This window comes from Spermophilus citellus, assembly GCF_964194105.1.
Source record: "Spermophilus citellus genome assembly, chromosome: 19".
NCBI lineage: Eukaryota > Metazoa > Chordata > Mammalia > Rodentia > Sciuridae > Spermophilus > Spermophilus citellus.
Window position 1 is genome coordinate 19,392,277 of NC_138201.1, and position 23,541 is coordinate 19,415,817.

A 23,541-nucleotide genomic window follows, 5' to 3' on the forward strand; every position below is an offset into this window, starting at 1 on the left:
CTCTGCGCCTGGCCCTGGGCAACCGCGGGTGGAGGCTAGGGAATGGACTTTTTGAACGAGGGCAGAGTTTCATAGAGAGAAGCATTTTCCTTGGAAATAAGATGCCACACATGTCCTGGCTCCTGGAATCACAGCCCCTGCCCTGCCGCGCCTCTCACCTGTGACACGGGACCTAGGAGACGCCGAGCTCTCTCTCGGTCACACGAGTCCCTTATAGCCGAGCCTGCGGTGGGCTCTCACCCCTTCCCATCTGGAAGAGTGCTTCTGTCTACAGAAGTATGTCCTCTTACGAAAACCCAGGGACCCCCGGAAGCCTGTCCACACCCCAGAGGGTGAGCCCCTGCGTAGGAACAGGAGACGGGGCGTCCTGCACAGCTGCACAGGTTGGGCACTGCACAATCTCAACGTCCGCCCTCTCCACATCATACCCCTGAGGATCTCCCTTTGCTGCCTCCTGGAGGCCCCAGGCCTCATCAGGAAAGTGTCCTAGGCATGCAGCAGGCGCTTCATCAATGCTTGTTTTGGCTTAAAAGTGTTGGAGACACGTCTACTCCCCAGAGGTTCCCTTGCTCACTCTCTCTCCCTCCTCCCTAGATCCAGCGGCCTCGTCTCCGGCCTCCTTCAGTGCCCTGCCTCCTGGTCGCAGAGGCAGCCCCCGCTCAGGGCTCTGGAGCCCAGCCTACGCCTCCCACTAGCTCCCGAGCGCCCCGTGGGTAGGAGCCCGCGGTCAGTGTGCTGTGTCCCTCCTCCTTCGAGCCCCGCGGCCCACTCCGTGTGGCCACCAGGAGCTGGGACACCCTCGTGTTTGTTTTCCTTGTCGCTAAAGGCGAGTCACCCGCGTGTCACCCTCGTGGTCTCAGGGAAGGGCTCCCTGGTGACGCTAGGGCTTGTGGGGCACCTGGCCTGTGTGCCTCCTCCCCCGTGAGGACTCTCCCTGTGGCAGCTGCTACGACAGGCCAGGGACCAGGGACGGCCGTGTCCTGGGCCAGCCCCGCCCACCTCAGGAACTGTCCCCAGCCGCCACCAGGAGCCGAGCCAGTTGGACACCAGAGCCCAGAGCCAGGCACCTGGGGCGGCTCTGTCCCCTCCGGGGGCCACTGTGACAGTGGCTCTGCGTCTTTGTAGAAACTCCTGGTTCCGCGTGACCTCTGCCCCCCACCCCAGGACACCCTGAGCCGTCCCTGGAGTGTCCTTGAGCCCCATGGGGCCTTCTGCTGTCCCTTTAGCACAGAGACCCAGCGTCCCTGCCGCTCCTGTGCCGCGCTCAATACCTCGGCCCACCTGAGCCGGACACAGCCGCGGTGTCCCCCGGCTGCAGTGTCCCTCCGCCGCCGTGTCCCCTCCTGCCCGAGATCCCCTCCCCTGCCCTGCACTGCCTGGCAGCCTCCTGGGGGCCCCGAGCCCATCCTGGCCTCGAGGAGGCTGGGCGGCCGCCCAGGACCTGCCCTCCAGGAGGGGACGCCACCAGAGGACAGCTCAGACCCCGCTGTGCCCAGCGCCTCCTCCAGGTCTGGGGCCGGGGAGGGCAGGCCCTGGATCCGGGCTGTGCACCGTGCGCCTGGAGCCAGCCACACCTGCACGCCACGTGTCTGCTGAGCGCTCAGCCTCTCGGGTCCAGCGGAGGCCCACCGTGGGGCTGGGCACAGTACTGACTGCTCTGCAGCTGGGGACGGGGACCTCTGTGCCTTTTGCCTGTTACTTGAGCTCACACTGACGACCTGGATGTCGCGGAGCCCGGCTCCTGGTGTGGTCAATAAAGCTCTGTGGTTGTTCTCACGAGGCTGTGGTCACTGCAGGGCTATATCCTGTCGCCGGAGCCCAGGCGAGCCCAGGCCACTGTGGCCAGGGTACCCTCCCTGAGGGAGCCCAGCTGGGGACAGGAGCCAGCGGCTCTGCGCCGGGGGACGGGCCTGCCCTTCTGCCACCACACCTGCCATTGTCACCCGAGCACGTGCCCTCGACATGGCCCCCGCCTGCTTGGCCCCTGCTGAACTCCGCGGCCTGGACACCCCAGGGCCACGCTGCCCTCCTCGCCCCCGACCCTCGGCAGCTCCTGGGCCCTCCTGCTCCCCGCCCGGCCGAGGGGCCTCTGCTGCCCACTGTCCCTGAGGTCCACCTGCCTTGGAGCTGGGCCAAGAGTCCCCAGGACACCTGGTTCCCCACCCTCTTTGCCGCTAGACGTCAACAGGTGACCACGTGGTGGGCACGGTGAGCAGAAGTGACCACGGACATCTGGCGGGAAGACGGTGTCCTCACCTGGCGCCCACCTGGCAGCCAGTCCCGGGAGCCCCCTCTGGCCTCCCCACGGCCTCCTTCAAATTGGCAGCTGGGGTGTCACCGTCCTCGTCCTGGGCTGGCTGGGTCTGTCCCCGGGCTGAGTGCTGCCCCACCGCCTCCCCGGGCCCATTTCACAGAAGAGAAGACTGAGGGTCAGAGTGGGCAAGCAGCCAGGCTGGAGGGTCTGAGGGACCAGCCCTGCCTCCGGCCCACTCCCGGGTGGGGGTGGGGAGTGGAGCTGCTGGGCACACAGGGGCCTCCCAGGGCAGGGGCCCCGCTCAGACTCCTGGGCAGCAGGGCTGCCCCTCTGCCCGCCTGCACTCGCCATCCCAAGTCCCCTCCAGGCGGGAGGTTCCCACCTTGACCTGGCACAGGGCTGGCCCAGGACGTGCTTCATGGCTGCGGAGGCAGGGAGGCCTGGTCAGCAGCCCAGCCTCAAGGCCCAACCAAGTGCCTCACACCTGCGAGGCCAGCGCTCTGCTCCTGAGTCCCAGCCCCAGCCCCAAAGTTTTCATAAGAAAAATTATTTCATCAGGTGACACTCCCCTGTCATCCCAGTGGCCCGGAGGCTGAGGCAGGAGGATCCCAAGTTCAAAGCCAGCCTCAGCCACGTAGTGAGGCCCAAGGCAACCCAGGAAGACCCTGTCTCTAAATATATAAAAAGGGCTGGGGACAGGGCTCAGTGCTTAAGCATCCCTGGGTTCCATCCCTGGTCCCAAGAAATAAAAGAAAAAGAAAAATTATTTTCCTAAGAAACAGTGCTCTCATGTCACGGCCACCTCCCCAGCCCCTTTTGATTTATTTTTTTCAATTTTGAGACAGAGCCTCGCTAAGTTGCTGAGCTTTCCATCCTCCTGCCTCAGCCTCCCGAGTTGCTGGGGTGATAGGCGTGCACCCCCATGCCCAGCAAGAAAATAATTTCTAAGAGAATTTTCCCATAAAATTATTTTATAGGGCTGGGGCCGCGGCTAAGTGGTAGAGCGCTCGCCTAGCCCATGTGAGGCCCTGGGTTCGATCCTCAGCACCACATAAAAATAAATAGGATAAAGGTATCGTGTCCAATTACAATTAAAAGAAAATATTTTTTTTTTAAAAAAAGGGACTGTGGGACCCTGCCTGTTCTCTCTCTTTGCTTTTGAGCTCATGATGTAACCAGGAAGCCATTATATCTTGGCCTGGGCCCTCCAGAACCATGGGCCCAAATAAACCTTTTTTCTTTATAAGTCAATTTTCTCAGGTAATCCATTACAGTAATGCAAAGCTGACGAATAGAGGTGCAGAGGCGGGAGTTTCTCTAGAAGCAGAATCACTGGGTCACGGCACATGCCCATTACCAATTTGGTAGATGCTACCACATTTGCAAAGCATTGTATCAATCTGAACACCCACCAGCTGGGGACGAGATTTTGTTTCTACCACTCTTGCCAACACACAATATCGCCATATGTGTGTGTTTATCTTTACTGGTTTGGTAGATGGGAATTAGAATTTTATGAGTGATTTAAATTCCTTGATGGTAAAAAAAAAAAGAATGAGCTTGTATTTGTTTATTGATCATTCCGGTTTCCCTCTGAGCACTCTCTGCTCTCCATCCAAATGTTTATTTTTTTTTAAGCTATTTCTTTGTCAGAGCCAAAGAGAGATCTAAAACAGCTTCACGTGCCCAGCTTAGCATTCGATGTATCAGTCAACTACCGCCGTGTAACAAAAGTCTCCCCAAAATCAATATCTGGGGTCAGCTGACATTCAGTCTGAGTTTCAGCTGAGAGCACCTTGCCCATGTGTCCCTCCTCCTCCTGTCTTTCCCATGGTGACGACCCAGGTGCCAGAGAATGTGTGGAAACACTGGCCACCTCTGGAGGGTGAGGCCGGGAGGGGCATGTTGTCCTCATTCACAGTGAAGCTCCTTCATTCAACTGGACAACTCGAGCCAGGAGTCTGAATCCAGAACCAAAGGTTGGAGGGACAGAGTCCACCCTTGGACGTGAGGAGCTATAGTGTCACAGGTAGATGGTACTGAAGTGGGTGAAGAGTCAAGGTCAGGGCTCTGTCGTGGGTTGGCATCTCTGTCTGGTTCATGGATTTATGTATATATATATTGGCACCAGGGATTGATCTCAGGGGCCCTCGACCACCGAGCCCCGTCCCCAGCCCTATTTTGCATTTTATTTACAGACAGGGTCTCGCTGAGTTGCTTAGGGCCTCCATCAGTTGCTGAGGCTGGCCTCCAACTTTTGATCCTCTTGTCTCAGCCTCCCGAGCTGCTGGGGTGACAGCCATGAGCCAACACGTCTGTCTCCCGATTGATATGGATCCGTGGTCTGTGCTGAACCCCTGCGGGAAAGGATGGGAGAAGATTTGATAATGATTGAGCACCATATGTTTGCTCATGACTGTGCTGGAGCTTATTACACCCACAGAGCAAACTGATGGAGGCTACTATTTGATATTTTTATATAGAGAGTTAGTTGCTGATGAGCCTTTATAAATTCTAATTATTTTAAATAAGTTATTTTTAGTTGTCGATGGACACAAACCTTTATCTTACTTATTTATTTACAGGCGGTACTGAGAGTCGAGCCCAGGGCCTCACACGTGCTAGGTGAGCCTCTGCCGCTGACCTCCACCCCAGCCCCCTAAGTAAAACTTTGCTACTCTGTGACCCCGTCCAACCCTCCCATTGCACAGATGGGGAAACTGAGGCCCAGGGTCAGGAAGGCAGGGGTCTTGGCTGAGTGAGACCCCCGTCCTCGCTCCTCCGGACTCTGCAGGTCCACAGCTGTGCCTGCTGGATGCACACGTCTCTGAGTGTTTTTCCCAATGACTGGTTCTCAGGAGGCGATTTTGACATCAGATAAAGCAAACAGTTTATTAGTTAATGAGGGAGGGAAAGCGGGGGACCAGGCTTCAGCCGTGGGCTGAGGATGGGCTCCCGCCCGCTAAGCTGTACGCCGTGTGTGATTAGCACACGCAGATTCCTGGAGGACTCATTAGCAGCCTCATCGGGAGGCCGCCGTCACTGAGCAAAAGGAGCGATTTAGTCTTCACTGAGGGCGAGAAAGGCGCTGCGGAGACTGAACCCAGGGGTCCTTGACCTCTGAGTCCCGTCCCCAGCCCTGTTTTGGATTTTATTTAGAGACAGGGTCTCACTGAGTTGCTTAGAGCCTCGTTGTTGTCGAGGCTGGCCTCCAACTTGCGATCCTCCGGCCTCAGCCTCCAGAGCCCCTGGGATGCCGGGCCACACCACTGCGCCCAGCCAGCATGGATCTTAGAAGCCCCCAGAGGCCCATGTCCTAAGAGCTTGGAGGCCCTTCTGGGGAGCTACTGGGAGTTGGTGCTAGTGAGAGGACTGTCCTTGGGGACGTGCTCTTGAAGGGCATAGTGGCCCTGGCAGGAGCATGAGGTGTGACAGAAGGGGGCTCCACCATGGAGGTGTGCCGCACCACAGGCTCAAACAGGAGGCCCCGGGACCCTGGACCAAGTCCGGGAACCCGTGAGCCCAAATTAGCCTTCATCCTTGCAGCTGGTTAACTTGGGTGTCCCTCCTGTGGCAGGAGGCTGGCTAGCAGAGGGAGTGGGTGTGGGGACCGGGGTGGCTCAGTGCATGCGGCCCTGGTTTGAATCCCAGCACCAAGAAAAAGCAAAAAAAAAATCAGCGACAGCAACACAGTGGTCAGCTCCTGTGTCGAGGACCCTGAGCAGCGCGGTCAGGAGCAAGTGCTCGGTGCTGGATGCTTGTGAACTTGGGTGGGGCTGGGCATCGGGCAGTGCTTGCCTAGCTCTCGATTCCTGGGCTCCATCCTCCAGGCCACATAAATGTAAATAAATAAATAAAAGATGTGACATTTGTCCATTCCCCTCCTTCAGGGGCCCAGGGAAGCCACCCCTGGTCTCTGGGGGTTCATGACACCAGAGTCACTTCCTAGCACCCGTCTGTCACTCACTGAGCCAACAGAAGCCAGATGGATAATTGATCAGGCGTCCTCAGTGCAGATGCAGACGGGCCAGCTGGGTGTGCCCATGGGAGAGGAACTGGGGTGGACGTTGGTGACCCAGAGCACGTGGCCTCACCTCTTACCTGTCATCCCAGCAGCTTGGGAGGCTGAGGCAGGAGGATCGCAAGTTGGAGGCCAGCCTCAGCAACTCAGCGAGGCCCTGAGCAACTCAGTGAGACCCTGTCTCTCAATAAAACCCCAAATAGGGCTGGGACGGGGCTCAGTGGCCGAATGTCCCTGGGTTCAGTCCCCAGTATCCCCCCAAAAATGGAATTAAAGGAAGGTGACCCAGGGCCGTTCCCTGGGCTCCTGGGTGGACACAGGGACGCATTGGCTGCCAGGTGGAGGACACAGGCCTAGGAGGGCCAAGCTGCTCTGTCACCTGCGGGGACGCTGGCACCCTTCCTGAGGCTCTGGTTTGGAGACACAAACCTGGGGGCAGCCACTAGGCAAAACCCAGACTCATCCGGACCCTGAGCGGTGGCTTCATTTGATGACCCAAAGTGATGTGACCAGACCATGTGACTCCCTGCCCAGCCCTGATGGAGCCCCGTGTCACCGTGGAGTGTCTCAGGGTGTCCGTGTCCCGCCAACACAAGGACACACCTTCAACAGGGGCTTGAAATGACAGACGGCCACTTAGGAAGGCCGCTGGGGTAGGGACAGTTCTGTTGAAATTCTGTGAGGAAACAGGAGGTCGCACCGCCACGTGGGGGCCCTGGGGACCCACAGATGGCACTGGACCAGGGACTGGACAGGGGTAGCTGTGACAGCCGCGGGGATGGCCGGCCAGGCAGGGGACGGACAGGCCTCTATGGGGGAAAGTACGTGCTGCCGCCCTGCCTTGTCCCCTTCTCATGTGACCAGATCCCAGTGGCCCCGAGGACTGGGTGGCCCGGTGCACAGCTCCGCATTCTGTCCTGCCTCTCATTAGCTCTGACATGGTGCTGAGGGTCAGGGAACCCAGGGGACATGTCCCAGCTGGCCCACTGCCATGGAGCCCGGGAGCAGATGGGACAGCTGCTGGTGATTCCGCAGCAGAGACCTTTAAACTGAGTCTGCGGCTCACCTGGGCCTGGGGCGGGTGGGAGACGGCAGGCCACGCCCTGCGAGCAAGCCACGCCCTACAAGCCACGCCCAGGAGCAAGCCACGCCCCATAAACCACACCCACCACGCAAGTCACTCCCCTGAAAAACATGCCCCACAAACAAGCCACGCCCCCCTCAAACCACACCCACAAAGCAAGCCACGCCCTGCAAACCACACCCCATGAGCAAGCCACGCCCCTGAAAAACCACACCCACAAAGCAAGTCACTCCCCTGAAAACCATGCCCCACAAGCAAGCCACGCCCCCTTCAAACCACACCCACAAAGCAAGCCACGCCCTGCAAACCACACCCCATGAGCAAGCCACGCCCCTGAGAAACCACACCCACAAGGAAGTCACTCCCCTGAAAACCGTGCCCCACAAGCAAGCCACGCCCCCTTCAAACCACACCCACAAAGCAAGCCACGCCCTGCAAACCACACCCCATGAGCAAGCCACGCCCCTGAGAAACCACACCCACAAGGAAGTCACTCCCCTGAAAACCATGCCCCACAAACAAGACACGCCCCTTTCAAACCACACCCACAAAGCAAGTCACACCCATATAAACTACGCCTCTGCCAGCAAGCCCAGTCCATAGAAGCCACGCCCCACAAGCCACGCCCCTTCAACCAAGCCACGCCTCTACAAGCCATGCCCCATCCACACCCATATGAGCTGCCCCCTGTCTGGCTCCTTCCTGGGGGATCTGAGCAGAACGCTCACCTCTTTTGAAGCTTTGTTTCTTCTCCTGTCCCTTCTCTCTCTCCTGCTCCCCACGCAGCGCCCTGGAGCACCCCTATTCCAACTGAGGTCTTTGGTCACAGTGGTGTCGCTGTTCATTAGAAAGGCATGATTTTTTTTCCTTCCATTCAACTTTTTTGGTGCCAGGGACAGGACCCACGGGCAGTCGACCACTGAGCCACGTCCCCAGCCCTTTTCATTTTTTATTTAGACACAGGGTCTCCCTGAGTTGCTTAGGACCTCAATCCATTGCTGAGGCTGGCCTCCAGCTTGGGATCCTCCTGCCTCAGCCTCCTGATCCACTGAGATGACAGATTACAGGCGTGTGTCACCATGCCACGTGTCTTCAGTTCAAATTTTTAAAAACCATTTTTCATTAATACATAGATAACGGTTTGTATTTATGGGGTCCAGTGTGATGTTTAAAAAACACATGGACATTTTACTGAGCAGATCAGGGCGGTGGGCACACCCACCTCCTCAAATATCAATCATTGCTTTGTGGTGAACACACTGAAAAATCTCCCTTATAACCATTTTGAAATACACAGTGCATCTTTGATAAGGTGGTCACCTACTGGGCAGCAGAACACCACGCTGATAACTTCTTCCCACCGACCAACCTCTCTCCATCCCCAACTGTCCCCCCACTTACCCCCCAGTTCCAGTGACCGCCATCTTGATCTCAATTTCTATGACCTTGTTTAGATCCCACCTTTGAAGGAGACGGTGCTGTATGTGTCCCCCTGTGCCTGGCTACATCATCTACCACAAAGTTCTAGGTTCCTTCATGATGTCTCCAATGACAGGATTTGGTCCTTTTTAAAAAATATATTGTTTTATTTGTTCCAATGAATTGTCCTTGACAGTAGGATGCATTTTGACTGCATCGTACATAAATGGAGTCCAGCTTCGTGATGTAGAGTCACACCAGTCACTCCATGTCATTCTGCATGCCCTTAGGGTAATAATGTCTAATTCATTCCACGGTCCCTCCCACCCTACACTCCTCTCCTCCCTTCACCCCCCTCTGCCTAATAAGAAGTTCCCCTCTTCTTCCCTAGTCACCCCCTTATTGTGAATTAGCAACCACATATCAGAGAAGATGTTCGGCCTTTGGTTTGGGGATTGGTTTATTTCACTAAGCATTATGTGCTCCACCTCCACCCATTTACCAGCAAATGCCCTAATTTCATTCTTCTTTATGGCTGCATAATATTCCACCGTGTATATGTACCACAGTTTCTTTATCCGTTCATCTGTTGAAGGGCCTCTAGGTTGGTTCCCTAGCTTAGCTATTGTGAATTGAGCTGCTATAAACACTGATGTGGCTGTGTCCCTGTCGTGTGCTGATTTTAAGTCCTTTGGGTGAAGACCAAGGAGTGGGATAGCTGGGTCAGATGGTGGTTCCATTCCCAGTTTTCTGAGGCATCTCCATCCTGCTTTCCAGACGGGTTGCACCAGTCTGCAGTCCCACCAGCCAGGTCTTTTTTTAAAAAAAAATTATTTTTTAGGGCCAAATTGTATTCCACTGTGTCCCTAGACCACGTTTTGTCTGCCTGTTCCTGCATATCAGTGGTCACTTAGTGGGGTGCACATTTTGGCTGTCATGAATCAACACTGTGATGGGCACGGGTTTCATTTCTGTTGGAGACATATTGGGGAGCGGGGCTGCTGGGTCTTAGGGTAGTTCTATTTTTAACTGTTTGAGGAAGTTTCACACCGTTTTCCATAATGGTTGTACTAATTCACCATTTGTTCTTCCAAGATGATTCTTCCTGTATGTGTGCATGCGTGTGTTTGCATGTGTGTGTGTGTGTGTGTGAGAGAGAGAGAGAGAGAGAGAGAGAGAGAGAGAGGGAATACTTTTCCGCATAAAAATATCTGCAAGCTGTAAAGATTTTGAAGTCTGTGTTCTTCATGCATGAAAATATGTCACTTGTATGATCTTCCTATGCTGTGGCTGTAAGGTGTCCCCAGAGCCCCCCGTGGGAGGTGACACAGGAAGGTCCAGAGGAGGAGTGAGGAGTGTGAGGCCTGAACCTGGCAGTGCATGGCAGGTTCTCTGGTGGCATCTGGAGGCAGGTGGGGTGTGGGGAGGAGGTGGCCCTGGGGCTGTGGCTTGGGGTCTCTGGTGGCATCTGGAGGCAGGTGGGGTGTGGGGAGGAGGTGGCCCTGGGGCTGTGGCTTGGGGTCTCTATTTGTCCTTGGAGAGTGGAGTCCCTGCTTCCTGGTCCCCATGGGAGCTGCTTCCTCCCCACACTCTTCCTCCATGATGTCCTGCCTCCCCTCGGCCCAGGAGTGGATTGGGACCTGTGACACTCTGGGCCCCAAGTCAACTTTCGTCTCCTACAATTGCTATGGTCAGATCTCTTAATCACAGCAGGGAAAAGCCGACTGAAGTACAGGGACTGAACCCCTGAGCAGTGGGTTAAGCCACGCCCCACAAGCCACGCCCCATAAACCACACCCACAAAGCAAGTCACTCCCCTGAAAACCACACCCACAAAGCAAGCCACGCCCTGCAGACCACACCTTTTTATATTTTATTTAGAGACAGGGTCTTGTTGAGTTGCTTAGAGACTCACTAAGTTGCCGAGGCTGGCCTCCACCTTGGGATCCTCCTGCCACATGAAGATCCTCCTGCCTCAGCCTCCCGAGCCACTGGGATAACAGTCGTGGGCCACCGTGCCTGACTTATATGGGCATTTTAGATAAATACAAGCAATTTTTTTTTCAGCACAAGTGTGTTCCATGCAACCTGCGGGATACTTTTTTTTTTTTTTTTTAAAGCATTCATAGTTTACCTGAAATTCCATGAAACTGTGTTTTTATCTGACACTCTGGGCTGCAGAGAGGGGAGGGCTAGGACACGGGGCCAGGGCCACGCTGCAGCCGGTGGATCATGATTCTAAGGTCTTGGTCAGCAGCCTGGTCCGGCAGCTCTCAGGTGGGTGTTTTTTTTTTTTTTTTTTTTTTTTCTTAATGGAGGAAACGTCTGTCAGGGACCCCAGACAAGCAGTTTTGAGTCACCCACGTTCCAAAGAGCGCTCCAAAAGATGACTCATCTTCAGCTAGAAAAGCCGGGGCCGCCTCCTGCTCCTCAGAGGCAAAAACATCCCTTACATAAATGGCGGGGAAAGGGGAGGGAGAGGAGGTCCTGGGAGAGAGATGTTAAAATTAGAATAACTGTGTTCTCTTAATTAGAAATGCAGGAGGAGCCGCATGAATCCCTGATGGGCTCCTCCAGACTCCTGCAAGGGGAAGGGAAGCCCGGGCAGCAAAGCCAAGATTCACAGAGAACTGGGGGGCTCCTGGGGTGCTGGCCTGCAGGCCCCAGAAGGGCACAGGGGACAGCCCTGGGGGCCAAGTCCCTCTCTGCACTGGGTCTGTATGGCCGCAGGCCTGCCCTGCCCTCTCTGGCCCTCAGTTCTCCCATGTGGGCAAAGAAGGAGTCCACCCTGGCGGAGGACACAGACAGGACAGAGACAGAGGGAAGGGGTAACTCTGTGCTCCCCTTGGTACCACCAGGAGACCCTCAAGTGGCCTCTGCTGATGTCAGAATCATTGCCCATTGAATGAATGAGGGATCTTTAGAAAACCTTCTCTTAGCCTGTCATTCCAGCGGTTCGGGAGGCTGAGGCAGGAGGATCGCAAGGTGGAGGCCAGCCTCAGCCACTTAGCGAGGCCCTGAGCCACTCAGGGAGACCCTGTCTCTAAATAAAAATAGAAAAAGGGCTGAGGACGGGGCTCCTGTGGTGAAGCAACCCTGCGTTCAATCCCTGGCATAAAAAAAAAAAAAATTTTAAAAAAATAAATAAATAAAATAAAAATAAAAGGAAATGAAAAGCAGAACCTTTCTTTTTGAAGGCGCGGCTATTTTAAGACACCTGCGAGGTCCTGTCTGGCATTTCCATACCGCGTCACATCAAACGGATTAAGAGGCACCCACATGCCTCATTAAATAAAATTCATGTCTGGCTATAGGAGAGTCGGGTTGAGATGCCATTGACTGGTTGATGAATGTTCTGTTCTGTGGATATTTAATTAGACATTTATTCATTTTGACGCCTCAGCCTGGTCCCCTCTCCCTCCCCGACTCACCAACTGAGCCACCGTCGTGGACCCCTGAAAAGCTCCTGGCTGAGAGGCCCTCCCCAGGGTCTGAGGGAGCAGGACTTGTCTGGGCCTCAGTCTGTCCATCTGTGAAAGGGGACTTTCTGGGGAGGCTCCCAGGCCTCTCCAGCTCAGGTTACGCATGATCCTGGGGACAGCGCTCCTGCTAGGGGGCCTCGGGTGGTGGCGGGGCTGCCACCGCCCGGGGGGCTGTGTAGCTGGAGAGTAGGGTCTTGCCAAAGTCTGTGCCTTGTAATCTGAAGCCCCAGAGGATGGCATTGACAGGTGGCACCTTCGGGAGGTTCTGAGGCCAGACAGTCCCTTCCCAAAGGGGCTGTGGCTTTGATTCTCAGCTCCGCCTGCAAATAAATAAACAGAGGCCCGTCAACCAGGGGAGGCAGGGAGGCAGGGAGGCCGGGAGGCTCAGAAAGCTTCTTGGCCTCCCGCCTCCTCTGCCACATGAAGATCCAACCTCTCCCCTCTGCCTCCTGTCAACTGGGGTCATAAGCCACTGGATGTCAGCTGGGAAGTAGGGCACAAACCCCTTCCAAATCCTGCTCCTGGCCTGGGCCTCCTCAGCCTCCACACGTGGTGGCGTCTCGAATCCCCTGCCTGAGGGGCTTTGTTCCAGCAGCTGGACGCCCTAAGGGACCCAGGTGGCTTGGAGAGGAGAGGCGCTCAACTGGGAGCCAGGCACAGGAAAGGGACAAGACAGGGCGTGTGTGTCAGCCTCCCCCACGAGGCTGGAGGTGAGCATGCGCAGAGAGGAGGTGTTCCAGAGACCCCTCGGGCTGCCTGGGAGCAGTCCCCGTGGGAGGGGTAAGTTACAATGGCAATAAAGACCCCACCCATAGGGGGCGCTGTGCTGGGGAGCTCTGGGGTGTCTCTGTTCCTGTCAGGGCCTCCCACCTCCCTCCGCAGGGGGTACTGCTGTTCCAGTTTACAGAGGATAGACCGGTGGGAGCCCGGTGAGGACACGCCCTTCAGGGTCCCCGTGTGCCAGAGACAAAGCACCAAGATGACAGGAACAGACAGATCCATCCATCTTGTCTCTTGCAATCCTTCTGATTATGTGAAGAAGGTTTCAAAATTTTCTGGTCCCAGGGATTGAACCCAGGGGTGCTCAACCCCTGAGCCCCGTCCCCAGCTCTTTTTATATTTTATTTAGAGACAGGGTCTCGCTGAGTTGCTTAGGGCTTCCATCAGTTGCTGAGGCTGGCCTCCAATTTGCCATCCTCCTGCCTCAGCCTCCCAAACTGCTAGGGTGACAGGAGTGTACAACCGCGCCCTGTGCACATCTCCCTTTTAACAGAGAAAGAACAGCCCTTTAGATTAAAAGCAGTTTGCATTAAAAGCAGTTTCCAACAGAAAATCCCTCCCCCCTCCGTTTTAGAGGATTGTTTCTGTGGTACAAAGGAATTGAACTCGGCCCCACACATGCTAGGTAAGTGCTCTCCCACTGAGCCCCATCCCCAGCCCTCATTTTATTGGGTACCTCAGTTTATGGCAATTGACATAAAGTTTCATCACGGTGGCTACACTTTAGTAGGAAAGCATTATTAAATTGATTTTTAACTGATACACACAGACATGAAAGTTATACATACCAGTGGGCTACCCTGTTATGACTCATCACACGCAGATTGTGTCATGTGTAAGTCACAGTAAGCAAATCTACATAAGAAAACCTCTTAAAGATATTGTCACTAAAAGAAAAAGAGAAGCCAGGAGTGGTGGTGCTCGCCTCTAATCCCAGTGACGTGGTTGGGAGGCTGAGGCAGGAGGATTGCAAGTTGGAGGCCGACCTCAGCAAATTAGGGATTAAGCAATTTAGTAGGACCTGTCTAAAAATAAAATGGGCTGAGGACGTGGCTCTGTGCTTAAGCACCCTGGGTTCAACCTCCAGGATCAGCGCATTGGCTCTCAGAGTTTCCGAAAATAGCCAGCCAACTGCTCCTAGGAGGTGGGACAACTGAGGCACGAACTTCCTTCCTGATTGGTGGAAAGAAAGTAATTGACAAGTGGCCAGGACCAGCCATCCCCCAGAGGGCGTGGCCACAGATGCTCCTTACCTGCTCAGGGAGCAAGGAGCCAGAGGCCAGCAGGAGCCAGAAAGCCTTGCAGCCTCCACACAGGTCAGGCAAGGGGACAGGAGGTGCTGGCAGGTGGGGCCCAGTCCCAAGGCCTCCTGAGACACCTCCTGTCAATCAGTGTCTACCTCTGGGCTTCAGTTAAGAGCCTGTCTGAAGCACCCTGTATGGTTTTCACATTCAGGGACTGTCCCCAGCCCACGCCCACATTCCAAGAGTCTCTGCCTTTTCATAGGTGAGTTGGCAACATTAACATTTATTGTAGTTGTTGAGGTTTGGTCTTGTTTGCTTCTTACTTTATATTTTTCAATTAATCATGATTTTCTTTTATTTTAAAATTGATCAAATGGTCCATATTGTATATTTCCTAGTGGTTGGAAAATTATGCTTCTGTCTCTATTTTCTAGTGTAGATATCTATATATGGGGTGTTGAGCCCAGGGGCGCCTAACCAGTGAGCCACATCCCCAGCCCTTTTTATTTTTTATTTAGAAAGAGGGTCTCGCTAAGCAGCCCTCGCAGTCCTCCTGCCTCAGCCTCCCGAGCGGATGGGACTACAGACATGTACACCGTACTGGGCACTTTTATCTGTTGTTTATGAACATAGAAATATTGGGTTCTCTACTAGTTCCTGATGGTTTAACAGTGTCCACACTCCAACCTGGACACGGTCAGGCTGATGAGGCCCTGGGTCAGCGACCAGCAGGGTGTGGCTGTACCTCGAAGTGGGAGAGGCTTGCTTAGCACTTGGAAGGCCCAGGTTCGGTCCCTGATGCCACAAAGCCACACCCCCTAAAGCGCCAGGCACCTTCTCTGTGCACGCAGGTGATCTCATTCCTCCTCAGGTGTCCGGCAAGGAGAGTAACATCCTGTGTCCTGTTTACAGGTGACAAATGTGGAGCTCAAAGAGGAGAGTCATCCAGGGCTGGCCTCCAACTTGTGATCCTCCTGCCTCAGCCTCCTGAACTGGTGGGATGACGGGTTTGCATCACCACGCCCAGTGAAGGCTTCAATTTTTGACATCGACACCCCTATCTGTCATTGTCTGTGACTTTTATTCTTGCCACCCTAGTGGGTGCAAGCGGTATCTCGTGGATTTGATTTGTATTTCCCTGATGGCTAGTAATGAACTGGTTCTATCTTCTTAGGATAAATGTCTATTCAAGTCCTTTTCCCATTTCAAGTGGGGTTATTTGTCTTTTAATTATTGAGTTGTAAAGATGCAGTTTTTCTAAACGTTTTATAGCTTTATTTTATTTATGTATTTATTTATTTTCATGTGGTGCCCAGGATGGAACCCATTGCCTCTCGCCTGCTAGATGAGCCACCGGCCTCTGAGCCCAGCCCAGCCCCCATATTTTCTTTTTCGTAACAGCAACTTTTGAAGAGCGAGGTTTTCATTATGAGGAAGTCCAGTTTATCGATTTTTTCCCCCAGAGTTTGTGCTTCTATTTTTCGTATTTAAGATATCTTTGCCAACCTCCACGTCATTAAGATTGTCTCTTATAGTTTTCCCTAGAATTTCTCTAAATTTAGTTCTCACATGGAGGTTTACAATTTAATTGGTTAATTTCTATAAATAACATAAAGTCTGGCTCGACACAGTGGTGCACACGTATAATCCCTAGCCTCTCAGGAGGCTGAGGCAGGAGGATCGCAAGTTCAAAGCCGACCTTGGCAAAAGTGAGGCCCTAAGAAACTCAGGGAGGCCCTGTTTCTAAATAAAATACAAAATAGGGCTGGGGTTGGGACTCAGGGGTCTAGGGCCCCTGAGTTCAATCTGTGGTACCTACCCCCCCCAAATAATAATAATGTAGGGTCTGGGTTGAGGCTCATTCTTTTGCATATGGATATCCAGTTTCAATATTTGTTGAAATACTGTCCTTTCTCTTCTTAAGTTGGTTTAGCATCTTTGTCAAGAGTTGATCAGCATGGCGTGTGTGGGTCTACTCCTGGACTCTCTTGTATTCTCTGAACTTATGTGTCTAGCTTTACACCGTACTGCTCATTTTTAAAAAAATATTTTTAGTTGTAGATGAGCATCACACCTCTATTTATTTATTTATTTTTCTGTGGTGCTGAGGATGGAACCCAGTGCCTCACACATGCTAGGCAGGCGCTCTGCCACTGAGCCACGACCCCAGCCCCCATTACCTTTCAGTTTGATTGCTCTTGCTTATAATAAGTTTTGAAATCAACTATTGATTTTTTTTTTTTTTTTTTGCAATTTGGGTGTGATCGTTTTTTACCGGGACTTGTCTGCATGTGGTATCCCATGCCCTTGTGCATTGAATATTAGAGTATTTCCAGTCATCGGGATGACCCCAAATTGTCCCCCACTACATTTCCAAATGTCCTGGTCAGGAATAGTACTACCTAGCCCACCAAAGAGAATCTTTTCTTCAAAGGAATGAGAATCAGTCTAGTACCAGCAGCCCTCAGTGATTGATAGAGGAAAACAGAGCCGATCTTTCCAAGTTCTGAGGCAATTGGTTTTTAACCTGAAATTCTATACCCAGCCAAACTAGCAATCTAAGGGTAAAGGCGAAAGACTTTCAGAGACAGAAGGAGGCACAGGCTGTCTTTGGGAGACTTGCTTGGGCCTGTACACTGCAGAACAGAAAATGAATTTAAGAAAAAGGGTACAGGACCCAAGACATGGTGGATCTAATCCAGGAGTGTCATGCCAAGAAATTCCCCGTGATAGCCGTGGAGAGGCCCCGTGAACAGCCAGCCCAAATTGCAACACAGAGTCAGGGGGCTGTCAAAGGAAGTTCTCAGGGAGAAAACTGAGTTTTCCACAATAATAGGTCATATTAAAAAGGTGGATGGGCTGGGTACGGTGGCACATGCCTGTAGTCCCACCTGCTCAGGAGGCCGAGGCAGGAGGATCGCGAGTTCAAATCCAGCCTCAGCAAGGCCCTGAGCGGCTCGGCGACACCCTGTCTCTAAATAAAATGCAAAATAGGGCTGGGGATAGGGCTCAGGGGTGGAGAGCCATGAGCTCAGCCTGACTGGGGCCAGCAATGGTGATCAGAGCCAGGAAGACAGGAGCGAGTGAGTACTGGTGGCTTGTGTTGAACCATCTGGTGCAGCTGACCCTGTGTGGCAGGGGTATGGCCGCACTTCCGGCCCCTTGGTTTAAGGGGCCTGGGAGGGTCTGTCTACCCTGTGGCAGAGCAGGGTGGGAGGGGCCTGGGCAGGTGGAGGAGTCTTTGCCCCCAGCTGTCAATTCTCCTTGACCCAAAGGGAAAGCACTGTGGCCCAGCGTGTTATTGATACTGTCAAGTTCAAGTTCATAATCAGTCATCATCAGGCAAGTCCAGCATTTGTCATGTGCTGTTGTGACATCCTGTGGCTCATCCCTAGATGGCCACCGGTGGCTTCTTCATCCCAGCTCCACCTGGCCCCTGAGGTCACACGGACACCTTGAACTTGGCCATGGTGGAAATATCCACACTACGTGAAATGGGCAAGAGCTTCCAGCCGGAATTTCATCTGGCTGTCAGATCCCCATCAGCACCTCCCACTGACATAGGAGGCTGAGGCAGGAGGGTGGAAAATTGGAGGCCGCCTCAGCAACTTAGCAAGGCCCTGAGCAACTCAGCGGGACCCTGTCTGTAAATAAAATAAAAAGGACTGGGGATGGGGCTCAGGGGTTAAGCATCCGTACCATACCTGACTTGATGTTTTTTAATTTAAAAAAATAATCATTCTGATATGTGCAAAGCCAGCCTTAACTAACCCAGCTGTGCTCTCACAAGGTAGATGACAGACCTGGGGCTGTGGCTCCGGTAGGTAGAGTGCCCGCCTGGTGTGAAGAGGCCTGGGTTCAATGCCCAGCATGGGGTGGGGTGGGGTGGGGTGGGGAGTCACAATGTTCTAGAATGTTCGGAGATGGAGCTAAAGCTTGACTTAGAGGCGGATTTCTAGCCTTCCACGTGGGCCACGGAAACAATGGAAATCGCCTCCCTGTTTAAGAAGACAGAGCAGAAGTAAGTTCAGCCCGAAGGACTCTGGAAAGCCAAACCTCAAACAGCCAAGAAATAAAAAAGATGAGAGTCACTGAGAAATGTTCAGAGCCATTAAGGGCGAGGGAGTGCGGTGTCTCCCGGGGGCACGAGCTGCTGCTGCAGGTCTTAAGGCCAGCGCCCAGGTGTGGCTTCGCTGGACCCGCGGGCCAGCTCCCGACCGGGAGGCCCGGGTGGAGGGCCTCGGGGGTGCCACGACAGCCACCAGGAGCTGCGGGCCACCTTCCGGGTGCAGCAGCGGGGGACGCTGGGGGGAGCTCAGTTCCCACGGGCGGCGACCCTGAGTGCGCGAAGCCCGGCCCCAGAGCGCCTCCGAGCGCCCGTGCGCCCCGCTCCCCGCGCCCTCCCGCGGCCCGGCGTCCCCGTGTCCCCGCGCGGCAGGCCGCGGGCGCGGGCGCAGAGGCGGGTCCGGCAGGCGGCGCCCTCGGCCTCGGCCTCCGCCTCCCGCGCTCGCGTCCGCGTCGCAGCGGCACTTTGCAAAACTCCTCGCCGCCCGCGGCGGCCGCAGCTCCGCGCCCTGCCGGCCCCCGGGGGCGCGTCGGCGGGGCAGCGCGCAGCGGGCAGCGGGGCGGCGGCGGCGCGGGCGGCGAGGCGCGGACGGGGCGCGGGCGCGGGCGGAGGCGGGAGCCGAGGCGGGGCCGCGCCAGCCCCGCCGCCGCGCCCCCCGGGCCGAGCCCCGCGCCGCCGCCGCCGCCGCCCGCCGTCCCCGCGCCGTGGCCGCGCCGCCCGCTCGCCAGGCGCGCCCGGGCCATGGCGGGCGCCGCGCCCCCCGGCCGGGCGGCCGCGTCCCTGCAGGAGCTGACCCGCATCGTGGCGGCGCAGCAGGAGCTGCTGGCGCGCCGGCGGCGGCGCATCGAGGAGCTGGAGCGCCAAGTGGCGCGGCTGAGCCGGGAGAACGCCGGCCTGCTGGAGCGGCACCGGCGACACCTGGCCGCGTGCGCCCTCCCGGAGCTGGGCGGCCGCCGCGACAAGTAAGCGGGACCGGCGGGCGGGCGCGCCAACTTCGGGGCCCGCCGGGCGCGTCCCTCCCGCGGGGTCGCCCCTGGGCGGGGACCGGGCGCTGCCAGGGCGCCGCCACCCGGGCTCCCGCGGACCCACTCCCGGCCATCGCCGGCCTCGCGCGCGCGGGGACCCGGGGCTCTGGGCGGACGCGCCGGGCAGGGGGCGCAGCAGGTGCGGCTCCCGCTCCGCGAGGGGCCAGGACGAGTCGTGCCCCGTCGCCGTGGCTCGCAGGGCCCCCCGTGCTGGGTCCAGCCCGGGACGATCTGGCCCTGGTCGCCTAGTCGCCTGGGCTCTTCCGCCACAGCCCCGGGGCCAACTCCCCCGCCCGCCTCGCCCTGGGATTACCCGGGCTATTTCGGAGCAAGGATTAAGCTGGGGTCACCGAGGGACTTCCCGATGTCCCCGCGAGCTCCCAGGCCCCGGGGCTGTGTGGCTCCGCGGGTGTCGTGGGAACCCAGCGCAGCCCCTGCCGGCTGGAGTGCGGGTGCCATCTGGGGCGGGGCTCGAGGTTTAAGGCTTTCGTGATGCGGGGTGGGGTTCTTCTGCCCTCTGTCCCTCTGTCTTTGGGACCCCCTGGGCCACTGGTGTTGGTCCAGAAAAGCACCCTGGGTGTGAGGCAGGAGGAGTGGCCGTGGTCAGTAGCTTCAGGACAGGCGTCCTGGGAAGCTTTGAGAGAGAAAGGACAGGGGGAGGGTTTGCACTGGCTCCAGAGTGCGGGGTGTTCCTGACTCCCAGGGCCAGGTGCAGGGTGTGTACCCCCAGCCCAAGGTGGGGCCGCTCCAAGCTGTGGCCCCCAGGGTCCACCTGCCACTCTCCTGCCTGGAGCCCTGACTCTGGGCAGTGCGGGTGGGCTTGCTGGGCTCTTGGAGGACAGGCAGAGTGTGGGTGAGTGGCAGGCTGGGGTGGCCGACTCCTGCGTTCTGTTCCTCCGGGAGGTAGAATCCTTCTGCAGGTGTCTCTGAGAAAGCAGGGACCCTGCAGCCTCTTTGTGCTCTCTGCCCTTAGCTCTGAGACTCCATCATCCAGTCCCCTCCCTGGCCAGGGGGGTCAGCTGGTACAGCTTGCAGGGTCGAGTCCTTCCTGCTCACCCGCCGGAGGATGGGGACAGAAGGCCCAACTGTCCAGGCGAACTCTCTAGTAGCTTCAGGAAGCACCAGGGCAGGAACATGTGTCCCTGTTTTCATAGGAAACAGTACGTTGGTCGGCAGATGCTTCCACACCACACCATCCCAGGGGACAGATTTCTTTTTTTCCTCTTCAAAGTCACCCTTGGTGACCAGACAGAGCGTAGAGATAGGAGAATTCTGAGAGACACTGTCCTCTCTGCTGTGGGGAATCCCCAGTGTGTGTGTCCAGCCAGTGGCCTTCACCCTGGACAGAGGGAGGGAGCTGGGGATGTGAGTGCCCGGCTCCGAGCCCTGCTCCATCTGGCTTGCCCGTGGTGAGGCACAGCCAAAGCTCCTGTCACCTTAAAAAAAAAAAAAGAAAATAGAAAGTTTGCACCCCCCTTGGGGAGGCAGGGTGGCCCTGAGCCCTGGCTTGTAGCCCGGCAGAGGACAGCTTCCAAGCTCAAACTTTCATAGCAAGGCTGGAGCATCTCACTGAGCTGCGGTTTCCGACCCAGGGGTCTGCTGCAGGCTGGGGAGTCCCCTCCTTGATCAAGGCCCAGGGAGGTCCCATGTGGCTGGCCCCGGGACCCGGCGGAGAGGAGCAAGACTATGAGTATCTAGAATAGGAACGGGGACTGCGGCGGGGGACAGAGGGGACCAGCCCTCTTTTCCTGCTTCTGAGCCCTTTCCCAGCCTCTGGGCAGGGAAAGCTCTCTCTCCCGGCAGGAGACTCACGCGGACAGATGGACAGAGGTCCACCGGGTGTCCGAGGCTTGCCCATGACCTTGGGGCTCTGGGGGCTGCTTTTCAGAACCTAGATGGCACGAGGCCCACTGCCTGTCTGAGGAGCGAGGTGACTGATGTCTAAGGAGCCCGTGAGAACCGCCCCCTAGGCCCTGAGAGTGTTTATTAAGCACCTGCTGTATGCAGAAGTGTCAGCGATAGGCTTGGGGACAGAGAAGATGGTCTTCCGCAGAGAAAGGAAAATGGCCCCCGTGGACTTGGGCCCAGGTCCTGCTCTGCACATCCCAGCAGGTGACCCCGGGACATGCCACCGTGGTTGAACTCCCGGAGGTGACAGCTGGGCATGCTGGAAGTTTCCATGCTTTGAAAATCGGAAGGTCTTTCTCAGAGAGCTCTCTTGTGTGTCCCCAGCCACCGCTGCAGGATGTCACCATGAGAAAGGGACCGGGGACAGGCAAGAGCCACAGGGATCTGTGAGGGCTCTTGCTGCCTTAAGGTTGTCTGCGGCCAGAGTTTGGGGGGGGGGGGCTGCACCCTAATCATCTGTCTAGAACGCGTCTCCTCTCACTAGAGCTGGGCACCCACCAGGTGGGTATTCATTGAGTGGGTGACACTTCAGGGGGAGGGTTGACTGAAGAGCACTTTTCCTTAGAGTCACATGGGACTTTTTATTTGTTTGTTTGGTACCGGGGACTCAACTCGGGGCTCTTGACCCCTGAGCCCCATCCCCAGTCGTGTTTTGTATTTTATTTAGAGACAGGGTCTCCCCGAGTTGCTCACAGCCTCCCTTTGGCGGAGGCTGGCTTGGAACTCGAGATCCTCCTGCCTCAGCCTCCGGAGCCCTGGGATGCCAGGCGTCGTGGCGTGGTCCACTAGGGGTCTCCTGCATGCCCACGCGGCTTGTGGCCCTTGTCAGCTCATGTCACCACCTCGCCACTCCTACCAGGCAGACAGGGTCGCCGTGCTCCCTGCACAGGTGTGGAACTGAGTCTCAGTGACGTCCCCTGCCTCGCTCAGCTCCGCCATCTGGCTAAGCTGCGGATCCAGGGCTCAGCCTCGGGCAGCCTGGCTCGGCTCTTACCTGCCCACCGCCTGCCCATCATGCCGTCAGGTGATCAGATGGTCCCCAGGGGTTCTGTGCCACGTCTCCGGCCTCAGTCCTGGGGGACAGCCAGCTGCAAGGTTTCCTGCCCTGTGGGGTCTCGTCCCCGAGGCGGGCTCTGGAGGTGGCCAGGTGGAGGGGCCCGGGGTTGAAGGAGGCCCCTGTCCAGCCTTCGATCCCCGGGAGTTTCTTGGCAGAAGCAAATGCCAGCCTCAGGAGGCTGGGGAGGGGCCCTGGAGTGGCCTCTTTGATTTCTCGTCCCCTGCAGCCCGCGAGGGCTGTCACATCACACATCACTCAGAGAGGACATTTTTTCTGAGGCTCTGAGTCGGTGACTCACTCCGGGGGAGGCTTCCCGTGGCAGGCAGACAGTCTCTGTTGACTTACCAAACAGGCACTCTTTCTGGGTTCGCTGTGACATTAACCATGATGGTGGCACATCATCTGAAGGCACATGCAGGCATGGCCGGGGAAGAGGGGGCGGCAAGGCGAAACCAGCCTGTCCTGATGGGCAGCCAGCGGATGGCACAGAAAGTCCTGCTTAGGAGGGTCCCGGCGACGAGCCTCTGAGACCCCTGTCAGTCTCCAGAGTGGCTGGAGGTACCAAAGCTGGGGTCCTGGGGCGTAGCATCAGAGGGACATTCTGTGCACATGCCTGTCATCTCAGCAGCTCAGGAGGCCAAGGCAGGAGGATCGAAAATTGGAGGCCAGCCTCAGTCATGGAGCAAGTCCCTAAGAAACTCAGTGAGGCCCTGTCTCTAAATAAAACATTTTTTAAAAAAAGGGCTGGGGACGGGGCTCCGTGGTTAGGCGCCCTTGGGTTCAACCCCTGGTACCAAAAAAATAAATAAAATAAAAAAAGAGTAGGGGACCTTATTCTGATCTGTCAGCGTGGCAGGAGACACTGTGTTCATGTTTTCATTAAAGACTTATTCTTGTTCTCCCAGGCAAGATAAAGCCTGTATCCAGTGTCAGGGAGGAGGTCCCTTGGTCAGGAACGAACTGCGCCACACTTTGGGACATGGGTCCTGGTTGGATAAAATGTCGCAGACTCCGAAGGGTGGCGGGTGAGCCGGTCCTGTTTTTCCCGTGATGGCAGCGTCTGCAGAAAGGCCAGGGAGTCTCTGACGCTCTCTCCCCGACGACGTCTGACAAGCCGAGCAAATGATTATTTTACAACCTGGGAAATAAATCAGAGGATGCTTCTTTTATCTAGCCGGAGCCCAGAGGATCAGAGAGGGCG

General features: G+C 56.2%; 2 protein-coding genes across 4 annotated transcripts in view; both read left to right on the plus strand.

Annotated features, from left to right (window-relative positions):
* NUP210 (nucleoporin 210) overlaps positions 1–1,749 on the plus strand; it is a 55,860-nt gene extending 54,111 nt beyond the window's left edge. Inside the window, exon 40 of one of the 2 annotated variants that reach the window (XM_081276254.1) lies at positions 595–1,748. In XM_081276254.1, the coding sequence (XP_081132380.1) occupies positions 595–695 (101 nt within the window). In that variant the 3' untranslated portion in view covers positions 696–1,748. Of the gene's footprint in view, positions 1–594 lie in introns of both variants that reach the window. The other variant, XM_081276255.1, reaches the window with a different exon arrangement.
* A 17,327-nt stretch (positions 1,750–19,076) lies between these two features.
* The window catches only part of IQSEC1 (IQ motif and Sec7 domain ArfGEF 1), a 193,133-nt gene continuing 188,668 nt past the window's right edge, over positions 19,077–23,541 (plus strand). For both annotated transcript variants that reach the window (XM_081276256.1, XM_081276257.1), the window contains exon 1: positions 19,077–19,312. In XM_081276256.1, the coding sequence (XP_081132382.1) occupies positions 19,092–19,312 (221 nt within the window). In that variant the 5' untranslated portion in view covers positions 19,077–19,091. The remainder of the gene's footprint in view (positions 19,313–23,541) is intronic.